The following is a 25,217-nucleotide window of genomic DNA, read 5'->3' on the forward strand; positions in this document are numbered from 1 at the left end:
TTCCCAGGCCATCATTGAAAATAATAATTTGTTCTTAACTGACTTGCCTGGTTAAATAAAGGTTAAAAAAAATTACAGTAATGACATAATATGGGTCACTACAGTTACTGTACCACTCAGAGGATATAGAACAACAGGCTCCTCTGTAGAGCAGCAGTTACTGTACCACTCAGATAATATAGAACAACAAGATCCTCCGTAGAGCAGCAGTTACTGTACCACTCAGAGGATATAGAACAACAGGCTCCCCTGTAGAGCAGCAGTTACTGTACCACTCAGATAATATAGAACAACAAGATCCTCCGTAGAGCAGCAGTTACTGTACCACTCAGAGGATATAGAACAACAGGCTCCTCTGTAGAGCAGCAGTTACTGTACCACTCAGAGGATATAGAACAACAGGCTCCTCTGTAGAGCAGCAGTTACTGTACCACTCAGAGGATATAGAACAACAGGCTCCTCTGTAGAGCAGCAGTTACTGTACCACTCAGAGGATATAGAACAACAGGCTCCTCTGTAGAGCAGCAGTTACTGTACCACTCAGAGGATATAGAACAACAGGCTCCTCTGTAGAGCAGCAGTTACTGTACCACTCAGATAATATAGAACAACAAGATCCTCCGTAGAGCAGCAGTTACTGTACCACTCAGAGGATATAGGACAACAGGCTCCTCTGTAGAGCAGTTACTGTACCACTCAGAGGATATAGAACAACAGGCTCCTCTGTAGAGCAGCAGTTACTGTACCACTCAGAGGATATAGAACAACAGGCTCCTCTGTAGAGCAGTTACTGTACCACTCAGAGAATATAGAACAACAGGCTCCTCTGTAGAGCAGTTACTGTACCACTCAGAGGATATAGAACAACAGGCTCCTCTGTAGAGCAGCAGTTACTGTACCACTCAGAGGATATAGAACAACAGGCTCCTCTGTAGAGCAGTTACTGTACCACTCAGAGAATATAGAACAACAAGATCCTCCGTAGAGCAGCAGTTACTGTACCACTCAGAGAATATAGAACAACAGGCTCCTCTGTAGAGCAGCAGTTACTGTACCACTCAGAGGATATAGAACAACAGGCTCCTCTGTAGAGCAGTTACTGTACCACTCAGAGAATATAGAACAACAGGCTCCTCTGTAGAGCAGCAGTTACTGTACCACTCAGATAATATAGAACAACAGGCTCCTCTGTAGAGCAGTTACTGTACCACTCAGAGGATATAGAACAACAGGCTCCTCTGTAGAGCAGCAGTTACTGTACCACTCAGAGGATATAGAACAACAGGCTCCTCTGTAGAGCAGCAGTTACTGTACCACTCAGAGGATATAGAACAGCAGGCTCCTCTGTAGAGCAGTTACTGTACCACTCAGAGGATATAGAACAACAGGCTCCTCTGTAGAGCAGTTACTGTACCACTCAGAGGATATAGAACAACAGGCTCCTCTGTAGAGCAGTTACTGTACCACTCAGAGAATATAGAACAACAGGCTCCTCTGTAGAGCAGTTACTGTACCACTCAGAGGATATAGAACAACAGGCTCCTCTGTAGAGCAGCAGTTACTGTACCACTCAGAGAATATAGAACAACAGGCTCCCCTGTAGAGCAGCAGTTACTGTACCACTCAGAGGATATAGAACAACAGGCTCCTCTGTAGAGCAGTTACTGTACCACTCAGAGGATATAGAACAACAGGCTCCTCTGTAGAGCAGTTACTGTACCACTCAGAGGATATAGAACAAGCTCCTCTGTAGAGCAGCAGTTACTGTACCACTCAGAGGATATAGAACAACAGGCTCCTCTGTAGAGCAGTTACTGTACCACTCAGAGAATATAGAACAACAGGCTCCTCTGTAGAGCAGTTACTGTACCACTCAGAGAATATAGAACAACAGGCTCCTCTGTAGAGCAGTTACTGTACCACTCAGAGGATATAGAACAAGCTCCTCTGTAGAGCAGCAGTTACTGTACCACTCAGATAATATAGAACAACAGGCTCCTCTGTAGAGCAGCAGTTACTGTACCACTCAGATAATATAGAACAACAGGCTCCTCTGTAGAGCAGTCCATCCAGGGAGACTGCTCTACCTCTCCATCTCACTCTCACTCCCTCGTCCCCCAACCCCTCCCTCAAACAAACTTGCACTGGACACAGGGCATGTAACCTCAGTTGTTCATCAGAAGCAAAACAGGGAAATAGCTCAAAAGGACAGTGGTCGCCAACCTGGCCGATCTTCAAGGCATTGCTAGTCTATCACCAAACATGTGGCTATGAATTTGAGGCAGTGTGGCTGGAGCTTTGCCATCAGGTGGAAGACGGTGTCTCTCTGGCCAGTCTCACCGGAGGAAAGCCAGGAGAGAGCAAGGGACCATGAGAGGCTCCCTCCCTCCGCGGAGACTAATGCTGTGTTAAAAAAAAACTGGGAACTTGGAAATCTTTCACTTCCGACTTCAGTGTGTTCAAGACAACTAGAAACTAAAAAAAAAAACACGATCTGATGATCTGGAAAAATCATTTTGAACAGTCATCCAACTTGCAATTCCATCTTTCTGGAGCCCCGACTTTCAGACCTGAAGATCAACAACGTCATGATTTGACCTGTTTTTTTGTTGTTGTCCCCAGTTCTCTTGGAAGCACCAATCAGACCATCAGATGCAGATACAAAGCTAATTAAATCTGTGTCTTGCTGGAAGCCCCACCGTCCACAGTGAGGCTTGGATTCATTCCTTCAATTATTCCGTTCTTCACCTTGGTCTGAACAGGAACGATTCATGCTACTGAAACAAACAAGCGGAACACCAGACTGTCTTACGTCGACCCAACTAAACTGTCCCTTAGTGGTAAAAGCGTGCTCTCCCCCTGGACGTTGTGGGCTGAAGTTAGTATGGTCCTAATGAGTTTCCTAATCACAAGCATTTATTCTTCTCCCTTACTTTTCACTCTACAATAAAACAATGGAAGTGGGCGTTTACAAAAATGTAGCTGAGAGCCTGAATTACCATTAATTTATGTAGTAAATAAGTAGTGAAACACAGGCATTGAGTAGAACCTGTGAGGTTAGTGATGAATAGTAAATTAGTTGGGTCTTTTCATGAGGGAGTGGTGATATACTGCCATCTGGTGGCGACTAGAAGCAATAGCATAATAAGACCTATTATAAATTGATGGACTCGACTCGTGACCCGACCAATGGGGACTCGGACTTGGACTCGACTCAGACTTTAGCCATGGGGACTCGTGTCTCGAATTGGCCTTGGCTTTTAGTGACTCGACTACAACACTGGTGGCTGGTGTGTGTGATTTGAATTGGCCTTGGCTTTTAGTGACTCGACAACAATACTGGGGTGTGTGATTTGAATTGGCCTTGGCTTTTAGTGACTCGACAACAATACTGGGGTGTGTGATTTGAATTGGCCTTGGCTTTTAGTGACTCGACAACAACACTGGTGGCTGGTGTGATTTGAGATTTGTGGGCTCTAGCTACATCCAGGTGTTGCATGGAGATGGAGGAGGCCAGGCAGTAAAACACATCTCTCGTCCAAACCCACATCTATGAAGAAACCGAGTGCTCATTTTTCTTTATTTAGTGACCTGTTGAAGTGTCCTGGAGTAAGGTATGTTTTTTTCTAATGTTTTTTTTTTATCAAGTCCCTCAGTCGAGCACCTGATTCCCTTCATGTTCAAGCAGAGGACTGAAGCGTGTTTGGGTAATGTTTTGCTACACCCACAATAACATCTGCTAAATATGTGTATGTGACCAATCAAATTTGTTACAGCATGATTGGGGTTGTATTTGGTTTACAGCATGGTTGGGGTCGTATTGGGATGTATTGGGAAAAAGACCAAAAGTCTAGATTGATAGAACCAAGGGTTGTAATGGAGACCAAGACTTATCTGGGCTAAACTGAGCTGAGAGGGAATATATCTGATATTATTTGAATGCTTTTAACCAAAAACATCAGGACATATCTGACATTATTAAGGCTTTTAACCATACACATCAGGACAGAAATAGACAGACTCTAGATCCGGCTTCAGGATGAGATCTTTGTTATGCTCTCTCCTGCCTCTTCTGACTGATGCGTGATGTTTTAGAGCTGTGCTGCTATTCCTCACAGTTACATCAGGTTGTCTGACATCCAAATACCTAGCCAAAGACCTAGCCAGAGGCCTACCAAAGACCTAGCCAAAGACCTAGACCTAGCCAAAGACCTAGCCAGAGGCCTACCAAAGACCTAGCCAAAGACCTCGACCTAGCCAAAGACCTAGCCAGAGGCCTACCAAAGACCTAGCCAAAGACCTAGACCTAGCCAAAGACCTAGCCAGAGGCCTACCAAATACCTAGCCAAATACCTAGCCAAAGACCTAGCCAAAGGCCTACCCAGAGACCTAGCCAGAGACCTAGCCAAAGACCTAGCCAGAGACCTAGCCAGAGACCTAGCCAAATACCTAGCCAGAGACCTAGCCATTTCCACCCCATGTGAGGAGGTACGTACTAATGGCGTGGTGGGCATTTATAGTCAGTACGTACCACTGGTGTGGTGGGCATTTATAGAGTCAGTACGTACCACTTTGGCGTGGTGGGCATTTATAGAGTCAGTACGTACCACTTTGGCGTGGTGGGCATTTATAGTCAGTACGTACCACTGGTGTGGTGGGCATTTATAGAGTCAGTACGTACCACTGGTGTGGTGGGCATTTATAGAGTCAGTACGTACCACTTTGGCGTGGTGGGCATTTATAGAGTCAGTACGTACCACTTTGGCGTGGTGGGCATTCATCGGGTCAGCATATTGTAGCAGGGCCTGGAACTGGTTGTTCTTGGTGAAAGTGATGATCTTCAGGACCGTCCCGAACTTAGAGAAGATCTACGGAGGCAAAACAAAAACCAAGTTCATATAAACATTAGCACCATACTCTCATTCAGTATTCTGTGTTATGATCTGGGCTGCATGATCTGGTGCAGCACCTCCAGTGATACAGGGTAAAAGAGGTTAGAGGTCAGGGTTACCTGGTGTAGGACCTACAGTGATACAGGGTAGAAGAGGTTAGAGGTCAGGGTTACCTGGTGTAGGACCTCCAGTGATACAGGGTAGAAGAGGTTAGAGGTCAGGGTTACCTGGTGTAGGACCTCCAGTGATACAGGGCAGAAGAGGTTAGACCTCCAGGTCAGGGGGTCAGGGTTACCTGGTGTAGGACCTCCAGTGATACAGGGTAGAAGAGGTTAGGAGGTTAGAGGGTCAGAAGGTTAGGTCCTTGGTGTAGGACCTCCAGTGATACAGGGCAGAAGAGTTTAGAGGTCAGGGTTACCTGGTGTAGGACCTCCAGGTCAGGGGTCATACAGGGTAGAAGAGGTTAGAGGTCAGGTTTCCTGGTGTAGGACCTCCAGTGATACAGGGTAGAAGAGGTTAGAGGTTAGAGGTCAGGGTTACCTGGTGTAGGACCTCCAGTGATACAGGGTAGAAGAGGTTAGAGGTCAGGGTTACCTGGTGTAGGACCTCCAGTGATACAGGGCAGAAGAGGTTAGAGGTCAGGGTTACCTGGTGTAGGACCTCCAGTGATACAGGGCAGAAGAGGTTAGAGGTCAGGGTTACCTGGTGTAGGACCTCCAGTGATACAGGGTAGAAGAGGTTAGAGGTCAGGGTTACCTGGTGTAGGACCTCCAGTTATACAGGGTAGAAGAGGTTAGAGGTCAGGGTTACCTGGTGTAGGACCTCCAGTTATACAGGGTAGAAGAGGTTAGAGGTCAGGGTTACCTGGTGTAGGACCTCCAGTGATACAGGGCAGAAGAGGTTAGAGGTCAGGGGTCAGGGTTACCTGGTGTAGGACCTCCAGTGATACAGGGCAGAAGAGGTCAGGGGTCAGGGTTACCTGGTGTAGGACCTCCAGTGATACAGGGTAGAAGAGGTTAGAGGTCAGGGTTACCTGGTGTAGGACCTCCAGTGATACAGGGCAGAAGAGGTTAGAGGTCAGGGGTCAGGGTTACCTGGTGTAGGACCTCCAGTGATACAGGGTAGAAGAGGTTAGAGGTTAGAGGTCAGGGTTACCTGGTGTAGGACCTCCAGTGATACAGGGCAGAAGAGGTTAGAGGTCAGGGTTACCTGGTGTAGGACCTCCAGTGATACAGGGTAGAAGAGGTTAGAGGTCAGGTTTCCTGGTGTAGGACCTCCAGTGATACAGGGTAGAAGAGGTTAGAGGTTAGAGGTCAGGGTTACCTGGTGTAGGACCTCCAGTGATACAGGGTAGAAGAGGTTAGAGGTCAGGGTTACCTGGTGTAGGACCTCCAGTGATACAGGGCAGAAGAGGTTAGAGGTCAGGGTTACCTGGTGTAGGACCTCTAGTGATACAGGGTAGAAGAGGTTAGAGGTTAGAGGTCAGGGTTACCTGGTGTAGGACCTCCAGTGATACAGGGTAGAAGAGGTTAGAGGTTAGAGGTCAGGGTTACCTGGTGTAGGACCTCCAGTGATACAGGGTAGAAGAGGTTAGAGGTTAGAGGTCAGGGTTACCTGGTGTAGGACCTCCAGTGATACAGGGTAGAAGAGGTTAGAGGTTAGAGGTCAGGGTTACCTGGTGTAGGACCTCCAGTGATACAGGGTAGAAGAGGTTTTCTACAATGATGCGCAGCACGGGGCTCTGTCCTGGCATCAAGGCTCCATCACTGCCCGATGCTGAACCGCCCAACGCCATATTCCCAGAATGCACTGCGTTGACCGCCTGCAACGCTGCCTGAGCTCTCTGTTGAGGAAAGGAGTAGAGAGGGGAAGAGAGGGAGGAGAGGAGGAAGAGAGGGGAAGAGAGGGAGGAGAGGAGGAAGAGAGGGGAAGAGAGGGAGGAGAGGAGGAAGAGAGGGGAAGAGAGGGAGGAGAGGAGGAAGAGAGGGAGAGTGGAGGAGAGGAGGAAGAGAGGGAGGAGAGGAGGAAGAGAGGGGAAGAGAGGGAGGAGAGGAGGAAGAGTAGGGGAAGATAGGGAGGAGAGGAGGAAGAGAGAGGGAGGAGAGGGGAGGAAGAGAGGGGAAGAGAGGGGAAGGAGGAGAGGAGGAAGAGAGAGGGGAAGAGAGGGGAGGGAGGAGAGGAGGAAGAGAGGGAGAGTGGAGAAGAGAGGGGAAGAGAGGAGAGGAGGAAGGAGGAAGAGAGGGAGGAGAGGAGAGAGAAGAGAGGGAGAGGGAGAGGGAGGAGAGGAGGAAGAGAGGGGAAGGAGGAAGAGAGGGGAGGAGGGAGAGAGGAGGAAGAGAGGGAGAGAGAGGAGGAAGAGAGAGGAAGAGGGGAGGAAGGAGGAAGAGAGGGAGAGGAGGGAGGGAGAGAGGAGGAAGAGAGAGAGGGAGAGTGGAGGAAGAGAGGGAAGAGAGGGAGGAGTGGAGGAGAGGGAGAGAGAGGGAAGAGAGGGAGGAGAGTGGAGGAAGAGGAGGAAGAGAGGGAAGAGAGGGGAGGAGAAGGAGGAGAGGGAGAGGAGGAAAGAAGAGAGGGAGGAGAGGAGGAAGAGAGGGGAAGAGAGGGGGAGAGAGGAGGAGGAAGAGAGGGGAAGAGAGGGAGGGAGGAGAGAAGAGGAAGAGGAAGAGAGGGGAAGAGAGGGAGGAGAGGAGGAAGAGAGGGAAGAGAGGGGGAGAGGAGAAGAGGGGAAGGAGAGGAGGAAGAGAGGAAGAGAGGGAAGGAGGGAGGAGGAAGAAGAGAGGGAAGAGAGAGAGGAGAGGAGGAAGAGAGGGGAAAGAGAGGGAGGAGAGGAGGAAGAGAGGGGAAGAGAGGGAGGAGAGGAGGAAGAGAGGGGAAGAGAGGGAGGAGAGGAGGAAGAGAGGGGAAGAGAGGGAGGAGAGGAGGAAGAGAGGGGAAGAGAGGGAAGAGAGGGAGGAGAGGAGGAAGAGAGGGGAAGAGAGGGAGGAGAGGAGGAAGAGAGGGGAAGAGAGGGAGAGTGGAGGAAGAGAGGGGAAGAGAGGGAGAGTGGAGGAAGAGAGGGGGAAGAGAGGGAGAGTGGAGGAAGAGAGGGGGAAGAGAGGGAGAGTGGAGAAGAGAGGGGGATGTTGGGTTTAACACCCTAAGCAAACAATAATCATATGATATACAATAACTAAATAATTTATTGTCATACTGAGGAGAGAGAGACACACAGAGAGAGAGAAAGAGGAAGAGAAAGAGAGAGAGAAGGAAAGACAGAGAGAGAAAGAGAAAGAGAGGTTGTAACATTATACTGTACAGTAGATTAGTGCTGGCAAGTTTCAGCAGACAGTTGTGGACTGGACACGCCTGCTGCTGGAATTGTCATATCACACAATCAGTTCCCAAATGGCAACCTGTAACCTACAGTACAACCTGTAACCTACAGTATAACCTGTAACCTACAGTACAACCTGTAACCTACAGTACAACCTGTAACCTACAGTACAACCTGTAACCTACAGTATAACCTGTAACCTACAGTACAACCTGTAACCTACAGTATAACCTGTAACCTACAGTACAACCTGTAACCTACAGTATAACCTGTAACCTACAGTACAACCTGTAACCTACAGTATAACCTGTAACCTACAGTACAACCTGTAACCTACAGTATAACCTGTAACCTACAGTACAACCTGTAACCTACAGTACAACCTGTAACCTACAGTACAACCTGTAACCTACAGTATAACCTGTAACCTACAGTACAACCTGTAACCTACAGTATAACCTGTAACCTACAGTACAACCTGTAACCTACAGTATAACCTGTAACCTACAGTACAACCTGTAACCTACAGTATAACCTGTAACCTACAGTATAACCTATAACCTACAGTATAACCTGTAACCTACAGTATAACCTGTAACCTACAGTATAACCTGTAACCTACAGTACAACCTGTAACCTACAGTACAACCTGTAACCTACAGTATAACCTGTAACCTACAGTACAACCTGTAACCTACAGTACAACCTGTAACCTACAGTATAACCTGTAACCTACAGTATAACCTGTAACCTACAGTACAACCTGTAACCTACAGTACAACCTGTAACCTACAGTATAACCTGTAACCTACAGTACAACCTGTAACCTACAGTACAACCTGTAACCTACAGTATAACCTGTAACCTACAGTATAACCTGTAACCTACAGTATAACCTGTAACCTACAGTACAACCTGTAACCTATAACCTACAGTACAACCTGTAACCTACAGTACAACCTGTAACCTATAACCTACAGTACAACCTGTAACCTATAACCTACAGTACAACCTGTAACCTATAACCTACAGTACAACCTGTAACCTATAACCTACAGTACAACCTGTAACCTATAACCTACAGTACAACCTGTAACCTATAACCTACAGTACAACCTGTAACCTATAACCTACAGTACAACCTGTAACCTACAGTACAACCTGTAACCTACAGTATAACCTGTAACCTACAGTATAACCTGTAACCTACAGTATAACCTATAACCTACAGTACAACCTGTAACCTACAGTATAACCTGTAACCTACAGTATAACCTGTAACCTACAGTATAACCTATAACCTACAGTATAACCTGTAACCTACAGTATGACCTATAACCTACAGTACAACCTGTAACCTACAGTACAACCTGTAACCTACAGTATAACCTATAACCTACAGTACAACCTGTAACCTACAGTATAACCTATAACCTACAGTACAACCTGTAACCTACAGTATAACCTATAACCTACAGTATAACCTGTAACCTACAGTATGACCTATAACCTACAGTATAACCTGTAACCTACAGTATAACCTGTAACCTACAGTATAACCTGTAACCTACAGTATGACCTATAACCTACAGTATAACCTGTAACCTACAGTATAACCTATAACCTACAGTATAACCTATAACCTACAGTATAACCTATAACCTACAGTATAACCTATAACCTACAGTATAACCTGTAACCTACAGTATAACCTGTAACCTACAGTACAACCTGTAACCTACAGTACAACCTGTAACCTACAGTATAACCTGTAACCTACAGTATAACCTATAACCTACAGTACAACCTGTAACCTACAGTATAACCTGTAACCTACAGTACAACCTGTAACCTACAGTATAACCTGTAACCTACAGTACAACCTGTAACCTACAGTACAACCTGTAACCTACAGTATAACCTATAACCTACAGTATAACCTATAACCTACAGTATAACCTATAACCTACAGTATAACCTATAACCTACAGTATAACCTGTAACCTACAGTATAACCTGTAACCTACAGTATAACCTATAACCTACAGTACAACCTATAACCTACAGTACAACCTGTAACCTACAGTATAACATGTAACCTACAGTATAACCTATAACCTACAGTATAACCTATAACCTACAGTATACCCTGTAACCTACAGTACAACCTATAACCTACAGTATAACCTATAACCTACAGTATAACCTGTAACCTACAGTATAACCTGTAACCTACAGTATAACCTGTAACCTACAGTATAACCTGTAACCTACAGTATGACCTATAACCTACAGTATAACCTATAACCTACAGTATACCCTGTAACCTACAGTATAACCTATAACCTACAGTACAACCTATAACCTACAGTATACCCTGTAACCTACAGTACAACCTATAACCTACAGTATAACCTGTAACCTACAGTATAACCTGTAACCTACAGTATAACCTGTAACCTACAGTATAACCTATAACCTACAGTATAACCTGTAACCTACAGTATAACCTATAACCTACAGTATAACCTGTAACCTACAGTATAACCTATAACCTACAGTATAACCTAAAACCTACAGTATAACCTAAAACCTACAGTATAACCTATAACCTACAGTATAACCTGTAACCTACAGTATAACCTGTAACCTACAGTATAACCTATAACCTACAGTATAACCTGTAACCTACAGTATAACCTGTAACCTACAGTACAACCTGTAACCTACAGTATGACCTATAACCTACAGTATAACCTGTAACCTACAGTATAACCTGTAACCTACAGTATAACCTATAACCTACAGTATGACCTATAACCTACAGTATGACCTGTAACCTACAGTATAACCTGTAACCTACAGTATAACCTGTAACCTACAGTATAACCTATAACCTACAGTATAACCTGTAACCTACAGTACAACCTATAACCTACAGTATAACCTGTAACCTACAGTATAACCTGTAACCTACAGTATAACCTGTAACCTACAGTATAACCTATAACCTACAGTATAACCTGTAACCTACAGTATAACCTGTAACCTACAGTACAACCTATAACCTACAGTATAACCTATAACCTACAGTACAACCTGTAACCTATAACCTACAGTACAACCTATAACCTACAGTACAACCTGTAACCTACAGTATAACCTATAACCTACAGTATAACCTATAACCTACAGTATAACCTGTAACCTACAGTATAACCTATAACCTACAGTATAACCTGTAACCTACAGTACAACCTATAACCTACAGTATAACCTATAACCTACAGTACAACCTGTAACCTATAACCTACAGTACAACCTATAACCTACAGTACAACCTGTAACCTACAGTATAACCTATAACCTACAGTATAACCTATAACCTACAGTATAACCTGTAACCTACAGTATAACCTGTAACCTACAGTACAACCTGTAACCTACAGTATGACCTATAACCTACAGTATAACCTGTAACCTACAGTATAACCTATAACCTACAGTATAACCTATAACCTACAGTACAACCTGTAACCTACAGTATAACCTATAACCTACAGTATAACCTGTAACCTACAGTATAACCTATAACCTACAGTACAACCTGTAACCTACAGTATAACCTATAACCTACAGTATAACCTGTAACCTACAGTATAACCTGTAACCTACAGTATAACCTGTAACCTACAGTATAACCTATAACCTACAGTATAACCTGTAACCTACAGTATAACCTGTAACCTACAGTATGACCTATAACCTACAGTATAACCTATAACCTACAGTATAACCTGTAACCTACAGTATAACCTATAACCTACAGTACAACCTGTAACCTACAGTATAACCTATAACCTACAGTATAACCTGTAACCTACAGTATAACCTGTAACCTACAGTATAACCTGTAACCTACAGTATGACCTATAACCTACAGTATAACCTGTAACCTACAGTATGACCTATAACCTACAGTATAACCTGTAACCTACAGTATAACCTGTAACCTACAGTATAACCTGTAACCTACAGTATAACCTATAACCTACAGTATAACCTATAACCTACAGTATAACCTGTAACCTACAGTATAACCTGTAACCTACAGTATAACCTGTAACCTACAGTATAACCTGTAACCTACAGTACAACCTGTAACCTACAGTATAACCTGTAACCTACAGTATAACCTATAACCTACAGTACAACCTGTAACCTACAGTATGACCTATAACCTACAGTATAACCTGTAACCTACAGTATAACCTGTAACCTACAGTATAACCTGTAACCTACAGTATAACCTATAACCTACAGTATAACCTATAACCTACAGTACAACCTATAACCTACAGTATAACCTGTAACCTACAGTATGACCTATAACCTACAGTATAACCTGTAACCTACAGTATAACCTGTAACCTACAGTATAACCTGTAACCTACAGTATAACCTATAACCTACAGTATAACCTATAACCTACAGTATAACCTATAACCTATAACCTACAGTACAACCTATAACCTACAGTACAACCTATAACCTACAGTATAACCTGTAACCTACAGTATAACCTGTAACCTACAGTATAACCTGTAACCTGTAACCTACAGTATAACCTGTAACCTACAGTATGACCTATAACCTACAGTATAACCTGTAACCTACAGTATAACCTGTAACCTACAGTATAACCTGTAACCTACAGTATAACCTATAACCTACAGTATAACCTGTAACCTACAGTATAACCTATAACCTACAGTATAACCTGTAACCTACAGTTTTTAGTGCTTTTGACCAGGGCCCATAGGGAACAGGAAAGGGTAGAGATAGGAGGAGAGAGATATAGGAGAGGGTAGAGGTAGAGGTAGGAGGAGAGGGTAGAGATAAGATGAGAGGGTAGGGGTAGAGGTAGGAGAGGGTAGATGTAGAGGTAGGAGGAGAGTGTAGAGGTAGGAGTAGGAGGAGAGGGTAGATGTAGAAGTAGGAGGAGAGGGTAGGGGTGGATGTAGGAGGAGAGGGTAGAGGTAGAGGTAGGAGGAGAGGGTAGAGGTAGGAGGAGAGGGTAGAGGTAGGAAGAGAGGGTAGAGGTAGAGGTAGGAGGAGAGGGTAGGGGTAGGAGGAGAGGGTAGGGGTAGGAGGAGAGGGTAGAGGGAGGAGAGGGTAGAGGTAGGAGGAGAGTGTAGAGGTAGAGGTAGGAGGAGAGGCCCATTGGGAACAGGATGTTGTTTGAGACACAGTGGCTGTTCAGGGCAAGGACCATGTACTGTACATGTGGTGCACTCAGCCCCTTATTGGTCAGGTTGGACTGTACTCAGCCCCTGATTGGTCAGGTTGGACTGTACTCAGCCCCTGATTGGTCAGGTTGGACTGTACTCACCCCTTGATTGGGCAGGTTGGACTATACTCACCCCTTGATTGGGCAGGTTGGACTGTACTCACCCCTTGATTGGGCAGGTTGGACTGTACTCACCCCTTGATTGGGCAGGTTGGACTGTACTCAACCCCTGATTGGGCAGGTTGGACTGTACTCACCCCCTGATTGGGCAGGTTGGACTGTACTCAACCCCTGATTGGGCAGGTTGGACTGTACTCACCCCCTGATTGGGCAGGTTGGATTGTACTTAGCCCCTGATTGGGCAGGTTGGACTATACTCAACCCCTGATTGGGCAGGTTGGACTGTACTCACCCCTTGATTGGGCAGGTTGGACTGTACTCACCCCTGATTGGGCAGGTTGGACTGTACTCAACCCCTGATTGGGCAGGTTGGACTGTACTCACCCCTTGATTGGGCAGGTTGGACTATACTCACCCCCTGATTGGGCAGGTTGGACTGTACTCAACCCCTGATTGGGCAGGTTGGATTGTACTTAGCCCCTGATTGGGCAGGTTGGACTATACTCAACCCCTGATTGGGCAGGTTGGACTGTACTCACCCCTTGATTGGGCAGGTTGGACTGTACTCACCCCTTGATTGGGCAGGTTGGACTATACTCAACCCCTGATTGGGCAGGTTGGACTGTACTCAACCCCTGATTGGGCAGGTTGGATTGTACTTAGCCCCTGATTGGTCAGGTTGGACTGTACTCAACCCCTGATTGGGCAGGTTGGATTGTACTTAGCCCCTGATTGGTCAGGTTGGACTGTACTCACCCCCTGATTGGGCAGGTTGGATTGTACTTAGCCCCTGATTGGGCAGGTTGGTCTATACTCACCCCCTGATTGGGCAGGTTGGACTATACTCAACCCCTGATTGGTCAGGTTGGACTGTACTCAACCCCTGATTGGGCAGGTTGGACTGTACTCAACCCCTGATTGGTCAGGTTGGACTGTACTCAACCCCTGATTGGTCAGGTTGGACTGTACTCACCCCCTGATTGGTCAGGTTGGACTGTACTCAACCCCTGATTGGTCAGGTTGGACTGTACTCAACCCCTGATTGGGCAGGTTGGACTGTACTCACCCCCTGATTGGTCAGTTTGGACTGTACTCACCCCCTGATTGGTCAGGTTGGACTATACTCAACCCCTGATTGGGCAGGTTGGACTGTACTCACCCCCTGATTGGTCAGGTTGGACTATACTCAACCCCTGATTGGGCAGGTTGGACTATACTCACCCCCTGATTGGGCAGGTTGGACTGTACTCAACCCCTTATTGGGCAGGTTGGACTGTACTCACCCCTGATTGGTCAGGTTGGACTATACTCAACCCCTGATTGGGCAGGTTGGACTGTACTCAACCCCTGATTGGTCAGGTTGGACTATACTCAACCCCTGATTGGGCAGGTTGGACTATACTCACCCCCTGATTGGGCAGGTTGGACTGTACTCACCCCCTGATTGGTCAGGTTGGACTATACTCAACCCCTGATTGGGCAGGTTGGACTATACTCACCCCCTGATTGGGCAGGTTGGACTGTACTCAACCCCTTATTGGGCAGGTTGGACTGTACTCACCCCCTGATTGGTCAGGTTGGACTGTACTCACCCCCTGATTGGGCAGGTTGTCTGTCTTGAGCTCGCGGTGGTTGGAGTACTGGATGTAGACTGGCTGGTTGCGTACGTGAGGTGTTGCTGTGGTGTAGTAGTTCACCATGGTGATCGCTGCCTCTTCAGAAGCCATTTCTATAAAAGCCTGGTTGGTTAGGGAGGGAACACAAAGACACTCATGCTAGACACTTAGTACAAGACAGAGATTTAGGAGAAACGGAAAAGGAAAACGTAGTAGGGGTGATATTAACAGAAAATGTCATCTCAATTCAATCATTTTTCAACGTGGTATTTTGTCTGCCCTGATCTCACTTCATTAACGTAGTGTGGAACGCGAGACTGTTGAATAAGAATGATGCTGCGTAGTGATCGACCATGTTTTGTTTCAGAAGACAGCAGCGTGTTAAAGAAGTAACACTATACAATAACAAAGCTATATACAGGGGGGTACCGGTACAGAGTCAATGTGGAGGCTATATACAGGGGGTACCGGTACAGAGTCAATGTGGAGGCTATATACAGGGTATTACGGTACAGAGTCAATGTGGAGGCTATATACAGGGGGTACCGGTACAGAGTCAATGTGGAGGCTATATACAGGGGGTACCAGTACAGAGTCAATGTGGAGGCTATATACAGGGGGTACCAGTACAGAGTCAATGTGGATGCTATATACAGGGGGTACCGGTACAGAGTCAATGTGGAGGCTATATACAGGGGGTACCAGTACAGAGTCAATGTGGAGGCTACATACAGGGGGTACCAGTACAGAGTCAATGTGGATGCTATATACAGGGGGTACCGGTACAGAGTCAATGTGGAGGCTATATACAGGGGGTACCAGTACAGAGTCAATGTGGAGGCTATATACAGGGGGTACCAGTACAGATTCAATGTGGAGGCTATATACAGGGGGTACCGGTACCAAGTCAATGTGGATGCTATATACAGGGGGTACCGGTACAGAGTCAATGTGGAGGCTATATACAGGGGGTACCGGTACCAAGTCAATGTGGAGGCTATATACAGGGGGTACCGATACCAAGTCAATGTGGAGGCTATATACAGGGGGTACCGGTACCAAGTCAATGTGGAGGCTATATACAGGGGGTACCAGTACAGAGTCAATGTGGAGGCTATATACAGGGGGTACCGGTACCAAGTCAATGTGGAGGCTATATACAGGGGGTACCAGTACAGAGTCAATGTGGAGGCTATATACAGGGGGTACCGGTACCAAGTCAATGTGGAGGCTATATACAGGGGGTACCAGTACAGAGTCAATGTGGAGGCTATATACAGGGGGTACCGGTACCAAGTCAATGTGGAGGCTATATACAGGGGGTACCGGTACCAAGTCAATGTGGAGGCTATATACAGGGGGTACCGGTACCAAGTCAATGTGGAGGCTATATACAGGGGGTACCGGTACCAAGTCAATGTGGAGGCTATATACAGGGGGTACCGGTACCAAGTCAATGTGGAGGCTATATACAGGGGGTACCGGTACCAAGTCAATGTGGAGGCTATATACATGGGGTAATTGATTACTCAGGAGTCTTTTGGCTTGGGGGTAGAAGCTGTGAAGGAGCCCTCTGCCTATCGGTCGGATGTCGAGCAGTTGCCTTACCATGCTCTCGATGGTGCAGCTGTAGAACATTTTGAGGACCTGGGGTCCCATGCCAAATCTTGTCAGTCTCCTGAGGGGGAAGAGGTTTTGTTGTGCCCTCTTCACGAGTGTCTTGGTGTGTTTGAACCATGATTGTTTGTTGGTGATGTGGACACCAAGGAACTTGAAACTCTCGACCCGCTCCACTACAGCCCCAATAATGTTAATGGGGGTGTGTTCGGCCCTCCTTTTCATGTAGTCTACGATCAGCTCTTGTGTCTTGCTGACGTTGAGGGAGAGGTTGTTGTCCTGGCACCACACTGCCAGGTCTCTGACCTCCCCCTATAGGCCGTCTCATCGTTGAGGGAGAGGTTGTTGTCCTGGCACCACACTGCCAGGTCTCTGACCTCCTCCCTACAGGCTGTCTCATCTGGCACCACACTGCCAGGTCTCTGTCCTCCCCTATAGGCTGTCTCATCGTTGAGGGAGAGGTTGTTGTCCTGGCACCACACTGCCAGGTCTCTGTCCTCCCCCTATAGGTTGTCTCATCGTTGAGGGAGAGGTTGTTGTCCTGGCAACACACTGCCAGGTCTCTGTCCTCCCCTATACGCGTCTCATCGTTGAGGGAGAGGTTGTTGTCCTGGCAACACACTGCCAGGTCTCTGTCCTCCCCCTATACGCCGTCTCATCGTTGAGGGAGAGGTTGTTGTCCTGGCAACACACTGCCAGGTCTCTGACCTCCTCCCTATAGGTTGTCTCATCGTTGAGGGAGAGGTGGTTGTCCTGGCAACACACTGCCAGGTCTCTGTCCTCCTCCTATACGCTGTCTCATCGTTGAGGGAGAGGTTGTTGTCCTGGCAACACACTGCCAGGTCTCTGACCTCCTCCTATAGGCTGTCTCATCGTTGAGGGAGAGGTTGTTGTCCTGGCAACACACTGCTGTCTCATCGTTGAGGGAGAGGTGGTTGTCCTGGCAACACACTGCTGTCTCATCGTTGTCTGTGATCAGGCCTATCACATGATCTTGACACCAGATATACATCCCAAATGGCACCCTATTCCCTATAATAAAACCCCTATGGGCCCTGGTCAAATGGCACCCTATTCCCTATAATAAAACCCCTATGGGCCCTGGTCAAATGGCACCATTCTATAATAAAACCCCTATGGGCCCTGGTCAAATGGCACCCTATTCCCTATAATAAAACCCCTATGGGCCCTGGTCAAATGTGCACTACTGTGGGCCCTGACCTATATATTACACTACTTTTGACCAGGGTCTATAGGGCTCTACCTGGGTTTAACCTGGTTGGAGAATGTTTGTTCCTACCTGGGTTTAACCTGGTTGGAGAATGTTTGTTCCTACCTGGGTTTAACCTGGTTGGAGAATGTTTGTTCCTACCTGGGTTTAACCTGGTTGGAGAATGTTTGTTCCTACCTGGTTTTAACCTGGTTGGAGAATGTTTGTTCCTACCTGGTTTTAACCTGGTTGGAGAATGTTTGTTCCTACCTGGGTTTAACCTGGTTGGAGAATGTTTGTTCCTACCTGGGTTTAACCTGGTTGGAGAATGTTTGTTCCTACCTGGTTTTAACCTGGTTGGAGAATGTTTGTTCCTACCTGGTTTTAACCTGGTTGGAGAATGTTTGTTCCTACCTGGTTTTAACCTGGTTGGAGAATGTTTGTTCCTACCTGGGTTTAACCTGGTTGAGAGAGATGTTTATTCCTGTCCTGGTTTTAACCAGAATGTTTGTTCCTACCTGGTTTTAACCTGGTTGGAGAATGTTTCCTCCCTACCTGGTTTTTCCCTTTCTCAACAGGTTTGAGGGAGAGGACTCCTAGAGAGATGAGTTGTCCTGGCACCACACGTGGAGGACTCGGGAAGGACCACAGGGAGTCCTCTCCTTTAAACTGTCTGCTATCATTGCCATTAGCTATAGGAGGAGAGAGATAAACAAAGAATTTGAAGCAACACACTTTTGTCAATTTGATGAATTGATCCCATTTAACTAGGCAGGCAAATACAATTTAACCAGCCAGCAGATCACATTTAACCAGCCAGGAGATCCCATTTAACCAGCCAGGTAGATCCCATTTAACCAGGCAGTTCCCATTTAACCAGCCAGTAGATCCTGGCAACCAGCCAGCAGATCCCATTTAACCAGCCAGCAGGTCCCATTTAACCAGCCAGCAGGTCCCATTTAGGGATGCAGGTGGTTGTCCTGGCAGTTCCCACTTAACCTGCCAGCAGATCCCATTTAACCAGCCAGCAGATCCCATTTAACCAGCCAGCAGATCCCATTTAACCAGCCGGGCAGATCCCATTTAACCAGCCAGGCAGATCACATTTAACCAGCCAGGCAGATCCCATTTAACCATAAAGGTCCCATTTAACCAGCCAGGTAGATCCCGTTGAGGGAGAGGTTGCTTTAACCAGGCAGATCCCATTTAACCAGCCAGGCAGATCCCATTTAACCTGGCACCACCATTTGCCAGATCCCATTTAACCAGCCAAGCATATCCCATTTAACCAGCCAGCAGGTCCCATTTAACCAGCCAGGCAGATCCCATTTAACCAGCCATCAGATCCCATTTAACCAGCCAAGCAGATCCCATTTAACCAGCCAGCAGATCCCATTTAACAAGCCAGGCAGATCCCATTTAACCAACCATTAGACCCCATTTCTCAGCCATTAGGGATCCCATTTAACAAGGTTAACAAGCCAGGCAATCCCATTTAACCAGCCATTAGATCCCATTTAACAAGCCAGGCAGATCCCATTTAAGGCAGCCATTAGTCTCATTTAAGGGAGAGGTTAACCAGCCAGGCAGTCCATTTAACACAGCCATTAGATGTTTAACAAGCCAGGCAGATCCCATTTAAGCAGCCATTGTCCCTCCTCCAAGATCCCATTTAACCAGCCATTAGATCCCATTTAACAAGCCAGGGAGGTTGTCCATTTGGCAACACACTGCCAGATCCCTGTCATTAGATCCCATTTAACAAGTTGAGGGAGCAGCCATTGATCCCATTTAACCAGCCAAGCATATCCCATTTGAGGTCCCATTTAACCAGCCAGGGATCCCATTTGTCCCATTTGAGGGAGATCCCATTTAACCAGCCAGCAGATCCCATTTGCTGTCTCATTTGAGGGAAGGGGATCCCATTTAACCACATGCTGTCCATTTAACAAGCCTGGCAGATCCCATTTAAGCAGCCATTAGATCCCATTTAACCATCCAGCAGGTATCATTTAACCAGCCATGGCAGATCCCATTTTAGATCCCATTTAAAAGCCAGGGATCCCATTTAAGCAGCCATTAGATCCCATTTAACCAGCCATTAGATCCCATTTAACAAGCCATGGCAGAACCCATGGCAGCCCAGATCCCATTTAACCACTAGGCAGATCCCATTTAACCAGCCAGGCAGATCCCATTTAATCCTAGAAGATCCCATTTAACCTGGTTGGAGAATGTTTGTCCCTAACCTGGGCAAATCCCATTTAACCAGGTTGGAGATGTTTGTTCCTAGCCAGGATCCCATTTAACCTGCCAGCAGATCCCATTTGTTCCTACCTGGCAGATCCCATTTAACCAGGTTGGAGAATTTTAGCCAGGCAGATCCCATTTAACCTGGATCCCATTTAACCTGCAAGGCAGATCCCATTTAACCAGCAAGGCAGGTCCCATTTAACCAGCAAGGCAGATCCCATTTAACCAGCCAGGCAGATCCCATTTAACTAGCCAGGCAGATCCCATTTAACCAGCCAGGCAGATCCCATTTAACCAGCCAGGCAGATCCCATTTAACCAGCAAGGCAGTTCCCATTTAACTGGTTGGAGGAAGATCCCCATTTAACCTGCCAGGCAGAATGTTTAACCAGCAAGGCAGATCCCATTTAACTACCTGGTTTTAACCTGGTTGGAGAATCCCATTTAACCAGCCAGGCAGATTTAGCCAGGCAGATCCCATTTAACCAGCAAGGTTTAACCATTTAACCAGCCAGGCAGATCCCATTTATTCCTACCAGATCCCATTTAACCTGGTTGCAGATCCCATTTAACCAGCAAGCAGTTCCTATTTAACCTGGTTGGCAGATGTTTGATCCCCTGGTTTTAGCCTGGCAGATCCCATTTAACCAGCCAGGCAGGTAACCAGCCAGGCAGATCCCATTTAACCAGCAAGGCAGATCCCATTTAACCAGCAAGGCAGATCCCATTTAACCATGCAGGTCCCATTTAACCAGCCATCATCCCATTTAACCAGCCAGGCAGATCCCATTTAACCAGCCAGGCAGATCCCATTTAACCAGCCAGGCAGATCCCATTTTACCAGCCAGGGAATCCCATTTTACCAGCCAGGCAGATCCCATTTAACCAGCCAGGATCCCATTTAACCACAGGGATCCCACTTAAACAGCCAGGCTCCTTTAACCTGCCAGGCTAGTTCCCATTTAACCAGCCAGGAGTTCCCATTTAACCAGCCAGAGATCCCATTTAAACAAAGATCCCATTTGAAGAGCTAGATCCCATTTAACCATTTGCCAGAAGATCCCATTTAACCAGCCAGGCAGATCCCATTTAACCAGCCAGCAGATCCTATTTAACCAGCCAGGCAGATCCCATTTAACCAGCCAGCAGATCCTATTTAACCAGCAAGGCAGATCCCATTTAACCAGCCTAGTGGTTAGAGTGTTGGACTAGTAACCGAGAGGTTGGAAGATCAAATCCCTGACCTGGTTAGTCAAAAAATGTATCGTTCTGCCCCTGAACAAGGCAGTTAACATACTGTTCCCTGGTAGGCCGTCATTAAAAATAAGAATTTGTTCTTAACTGACTTGCCGAGTAAAATAAAAAAAATAGGACTCCAAGTATTTGCTCAAGTTCATGTGATGTATTGTACTGCTTGTAGCTATAATATTACTGGAGTTGTGAAGTTGACATAGGACATGATGATTATTGTATTTCAGCTACCAAAAATAAGACCGGTCCTCATGGGTTAACTATACTATACTATTAGAGTACTACTATACTATTAGAATACTACTTGTACTACTATACAAATAGAATACTACTACTCCTACTATGCTATTAGAATACTACTACTGCTATTATACTATTAGAATACTACTGCTACTACTATACTATTAGAATACTAATATTACTACTATGCTATTAAAATACTACTACTACTATACTATTAGAATACTAATATACTATTAGAATACTACTGCCACTACTATATTATTAGAATACGAATATTACTACTATGCTATTAAAATACTACTACTACTATACTATTAGAATACTAATATACTATTAGAATACTACTGCCACTACTATATTATTAGAATACTACAACTCCTACTAATCCTACTCCTACTATTACTACTACTACTGGTGCTACTACTACTAGTAGTACGAGTACAACTACTACTACTACTACTACTAATAGCACTACGACTGGTACTACTACTACTACTACTACTCCTATTACTACTACTACTACTACTATTACTACTACTACTACTATTACTACTACTACTATTACTACTACTACTACTACTACTACTACTACTACTACTACTACTACTACTACTACTATTACTACTACTGTACTAGTAGAATACTACTACTATACTATTACTACTACTACTAATACTACTACTATACTATTACTACTACTAGTAGTACTACTACTAGAACTACTACTACTACTATTACTACTACTACTACTACTACTATTACTACTACTACTAGTATTACTACTACTACCACTATCACTACTATACTACTAGAATACTACTACTACTACTACTAGTACTACTATCACTACTACTACTCCTACTAATCCTACTCCTACGATCACTACTACTACTACTACTACTACTTCTACTCCTATTACTACTACTACTATTACTACTACTACTATCATCACTACTACTACTATTATACTATTAGAATACAAAAACTACTACTAGTATTACCACTACTGCTCCTACTAATCCTACTCCTACTATCACTACTACTCCTATTCCTATTGCTACTACTACTATTACTACTAGTACTACTACTACTATTACAACTACTAGTCGTACTACCACCACTACTACTACTACTACTACTACTACTATTACTACTACTAATATTAGTATTACTACTACTACTACTACTACTACTACTAATATTAGTATTACTACTACTACTTCTACTACTACTACTATTACTACTACTAATATTAGTATTACTACTACTACTACTACTATTATTACTACTACTACTACTACTACTACTACTACTACTACTACTACTACTACTCCTATTACTACTACTACTACTACTACTATTACTATTACTATTACTACTACTACTACTAGTAGTAGTACTACTACTACTCCTATTACTACTACTACTATTACTACTACTACTACTACTATTACTACTACTACTACTACTACTACTACTATTACTATTACTATTACTACTACTACTACTACTACTACTAGTAGTACTACTACTACTCCTATTACTACTACTACTATTACTACTACTACTCCTATTACTACTACTATTACTACTACTACTACTATTACTACTACTACTACTACTACTACTGCTGCTGCTACTAATACTACTACTAGTACTACTACTACTACTACTACTATTACTACTACTACTATTACTACTACTACTACTATTACTACTACTACTACTATTACTACAACTACTACTACTACTACTAGTACTACTACTACTACTACTATTACTACTACTACTCCTATTACTACTACTACTGTTACTACTACTACTGTTACTACTACTACTATTACTACTACTACTACATTTACATTTAAGTCATTTAGCAGACGCTCTTATCCAGAGCGACTTACAAATTGGTGCATTCACCTTATGACATCCAGTGGAACAGTCACTTTACAATAGTGCATCTAAATCTTAAAAGGGGGGTGAGAAGGATTACTTATCCTATCCTAGGTACTACTACTATTACTACTACTACTACTACTACTGCTGCTGCTACTACTACTACTACTACTACTACTACTACTACTACTATTACTACTATTACTACTACTACTACTACTACTACTACTGCTGCTGCTGCTACTACTACTACTACTACTACTACTACTACTACTACTAGTACTACTACTACTACTACTACTACTCTGAGTGAAGCAGGTCTAAACAATCTGTTGAACCAACCAGGCTTCTCCCCTGAGGCAACTATGACACAGTACCTTGGCTATAGAGAGCTAGGGAAGTCATAGCTGATTGGGTATATTAGACCACATTAGAGAGGGACCAATGACAGACAGGCAGACACAAGGGAAGAGGGGAAAGTAAAGCCGTTGCTCCTCTGACAAGGTATTCAGAGAATATCCTCAGCGGACATGACAAGGTATTCAGAGAATATCCTCAGCAGAGATGACAAGGTATTCAGAAAATATCCTCAGCAGAGATGACAAGGTATTCAGAGAATATCCTCAGCAGAGATGACAAGGTATTCAGAGAATATCCTCAGCAGAGATGACAAGGTATTCAGAGAATATCCTCAGCAGAGATGACAAGGTATTCAGAGAATATCCTCAGCAGAGATGACAAGGTATATATAAGTGTAAATAACATGGGCATATCAGCTATGTTCCGGAGATTCCAAGGTGTCCTGGCAACACTAGGTATTCAAAATATCTTGCTGTATGGATGACAGACTGGTATTCAGAGAATATCCTCAGCAGGGCTGTAATGACAAGGTATATATAAGTGTAAATAACATGGGCAAATATCAGCTAGTGTCAACTCACTAACTCAAGCAGTTTGCATTGGATGTGTCCTGGCAACAGTAGAAACAGGGGTCTAGATGTTGTTTGTAGTGGCCTCATGAAACAGACTGGTCTAATGTGTTGCCTGTAGTCAGGCCTCAGTAAAGACAGAGCTAAGTTATGTAGTCAGGTTAGAAACAGACAGTCTAGAACAGTGCCACCATGAAACAGACAGTCTAGAAGTAGTAGTCAGGCCTCAGTAGAAACAGACAGTCTAGATGTGTTAGTTGTAGTCAGGCCTCAGTAGAAACAGACAGTCTAGATGTGTTAGTTTGTAGTCAGGCCTCAGTAGAAACAGACAGTCTAGATGTGTTAGTTTGTAGTCAGGCCTCAGTAGAAACAGACAGTCTAGATGTGTTAGTATGTAGTCAGGCCTCAGTAGAAACAGACAGTCTAGATGTGTTAGTATGTAGTCAGGCCTCAGTAGAAACAGACAGTCTAGATTTGTTAGTTTGTAGTCAGGCCTCAGTAGAAACAGACAGTCTAGATGTGTTAGTATGTAGTCAGGCCTCAGTAGAAACAGACAGTCTAGATGTGTTAGTTTGTAGTCAGGCCTCAGTA

General features: G+C 44.9%; 1 protein-coding gene and 2 long non-coding RNA genes across 18 annotated transcripts in view; 2 read left to right on the forward strand and 1 right to left on the reverse strand.

Moving 5' to 3' along the window:
• Nucleotides 1-25,217, reverse strand: part of LOC118380907 (polypyrimidine tract-binding protein 3-like) — a 151,092-nt gene that overhangs the window by 59,560 nt on the left and 66,315 nt on the right. For 4 of the 12 annotated variants that reach the window (XM_052517518.1, XM_052517521.1, XM_052517520.1 and 1 more), the window contains exons 3-6: nt 18,611-18,747; nt 15,205-15,351; nt 6,568-6,735; nt 4,758-4,868 (exon numbers count right to left, since the gene is read on the reverse strand). In XM_052517518.1, the coding sequence (XP_052373478.1) occupies nt 4,758-4,868; nt 6,568-6,735; nt 15,205-15,351; nt 18,611-18,747 (563 nt within the window). Of the gene's footprint in view, nt 1-4,757; nt 4,869-6,567; nt 6,736-13,749; nt 13,762-13,811; nt 13,824-14,027; nt 14,040-14,368; nt 14,381-14,430; nt 14,443-14,833; nt 14,846-15,018; nt 15,031-15,111; nt 15,124-15,204; nt 15,352-18,610; nt 18,748-25,217 lie in introns of those variants that run through there. The other 8 variants (XM_052517529.1, XM_052517528.1, XM_052517527.1 and 5 more) reach the window with 8 other exon arrangements.
• On the forward strand, nt 4,884-6,489 carry LOC127929575 (uncharacterized). 2 transcript variants are annotated; one of them, XR_008135247.1, is made up of 4 exons: nt 4,884-5,101; nt 5,415-5,475; nt 6,084-6,251; nt 6,360-6,489. It is a non-coding gene; the product is annotated as an uncharacterized LOC127929575 (long non-coding RNA). The 2 variants fall into 2 exon arrangements; XR_008135248.1 differs by lacking the exon at nt 4,884-5,101 and having other exon boundaries at nt 5,371-5,475.
• LOC127929576 (uncharacterized) lies at nt 13,011-15,052 on the forward strand. 4 transcript variants are annotated; one of them, XR_008135252.1, is made up of 6 exons: nt 13,011-13,702; nt 13,734-13,764; nt 13,796-13,919; nt 13,950-14,011; nt 14,136-14,166; nt 15,003-15,052. It is a non-coding gene; the product is annotated as an uncharacterized LOC127929576 (long non-coding RNA). The 4 variants fall into 4 exon arrangements; XR_008135250.1 differs by lacking the exon at nt 15,003-15,052 and adding an exon at nt 14,632-14,814; XR_008135249.1 differs by lacking the exon at nt 15,003-15,052 and adding an exon at nt 14,756-14,774 and having other exon boundaries at nt 14,136-14,197.

The sequence above is a fragment of the Oncorhynchus keta genome, unplaced genomic scaffold (genome assembly GCF_023373465.1).
Source record: "Oncorhynchus keta strain PuntledgeMale-10-30-2019 unplaced genomic scaffold, Oket_V2 Un_scaffold_8424_pilon_pilon, whole genome shotgun sequence".
Taxonomy (NCBI): Eukaryota; Metazoa; Chordata; class Actinopteri; order Salmoniformes; family Salmonidae; genus Oncorhynchus; species Oncorhynchus keta.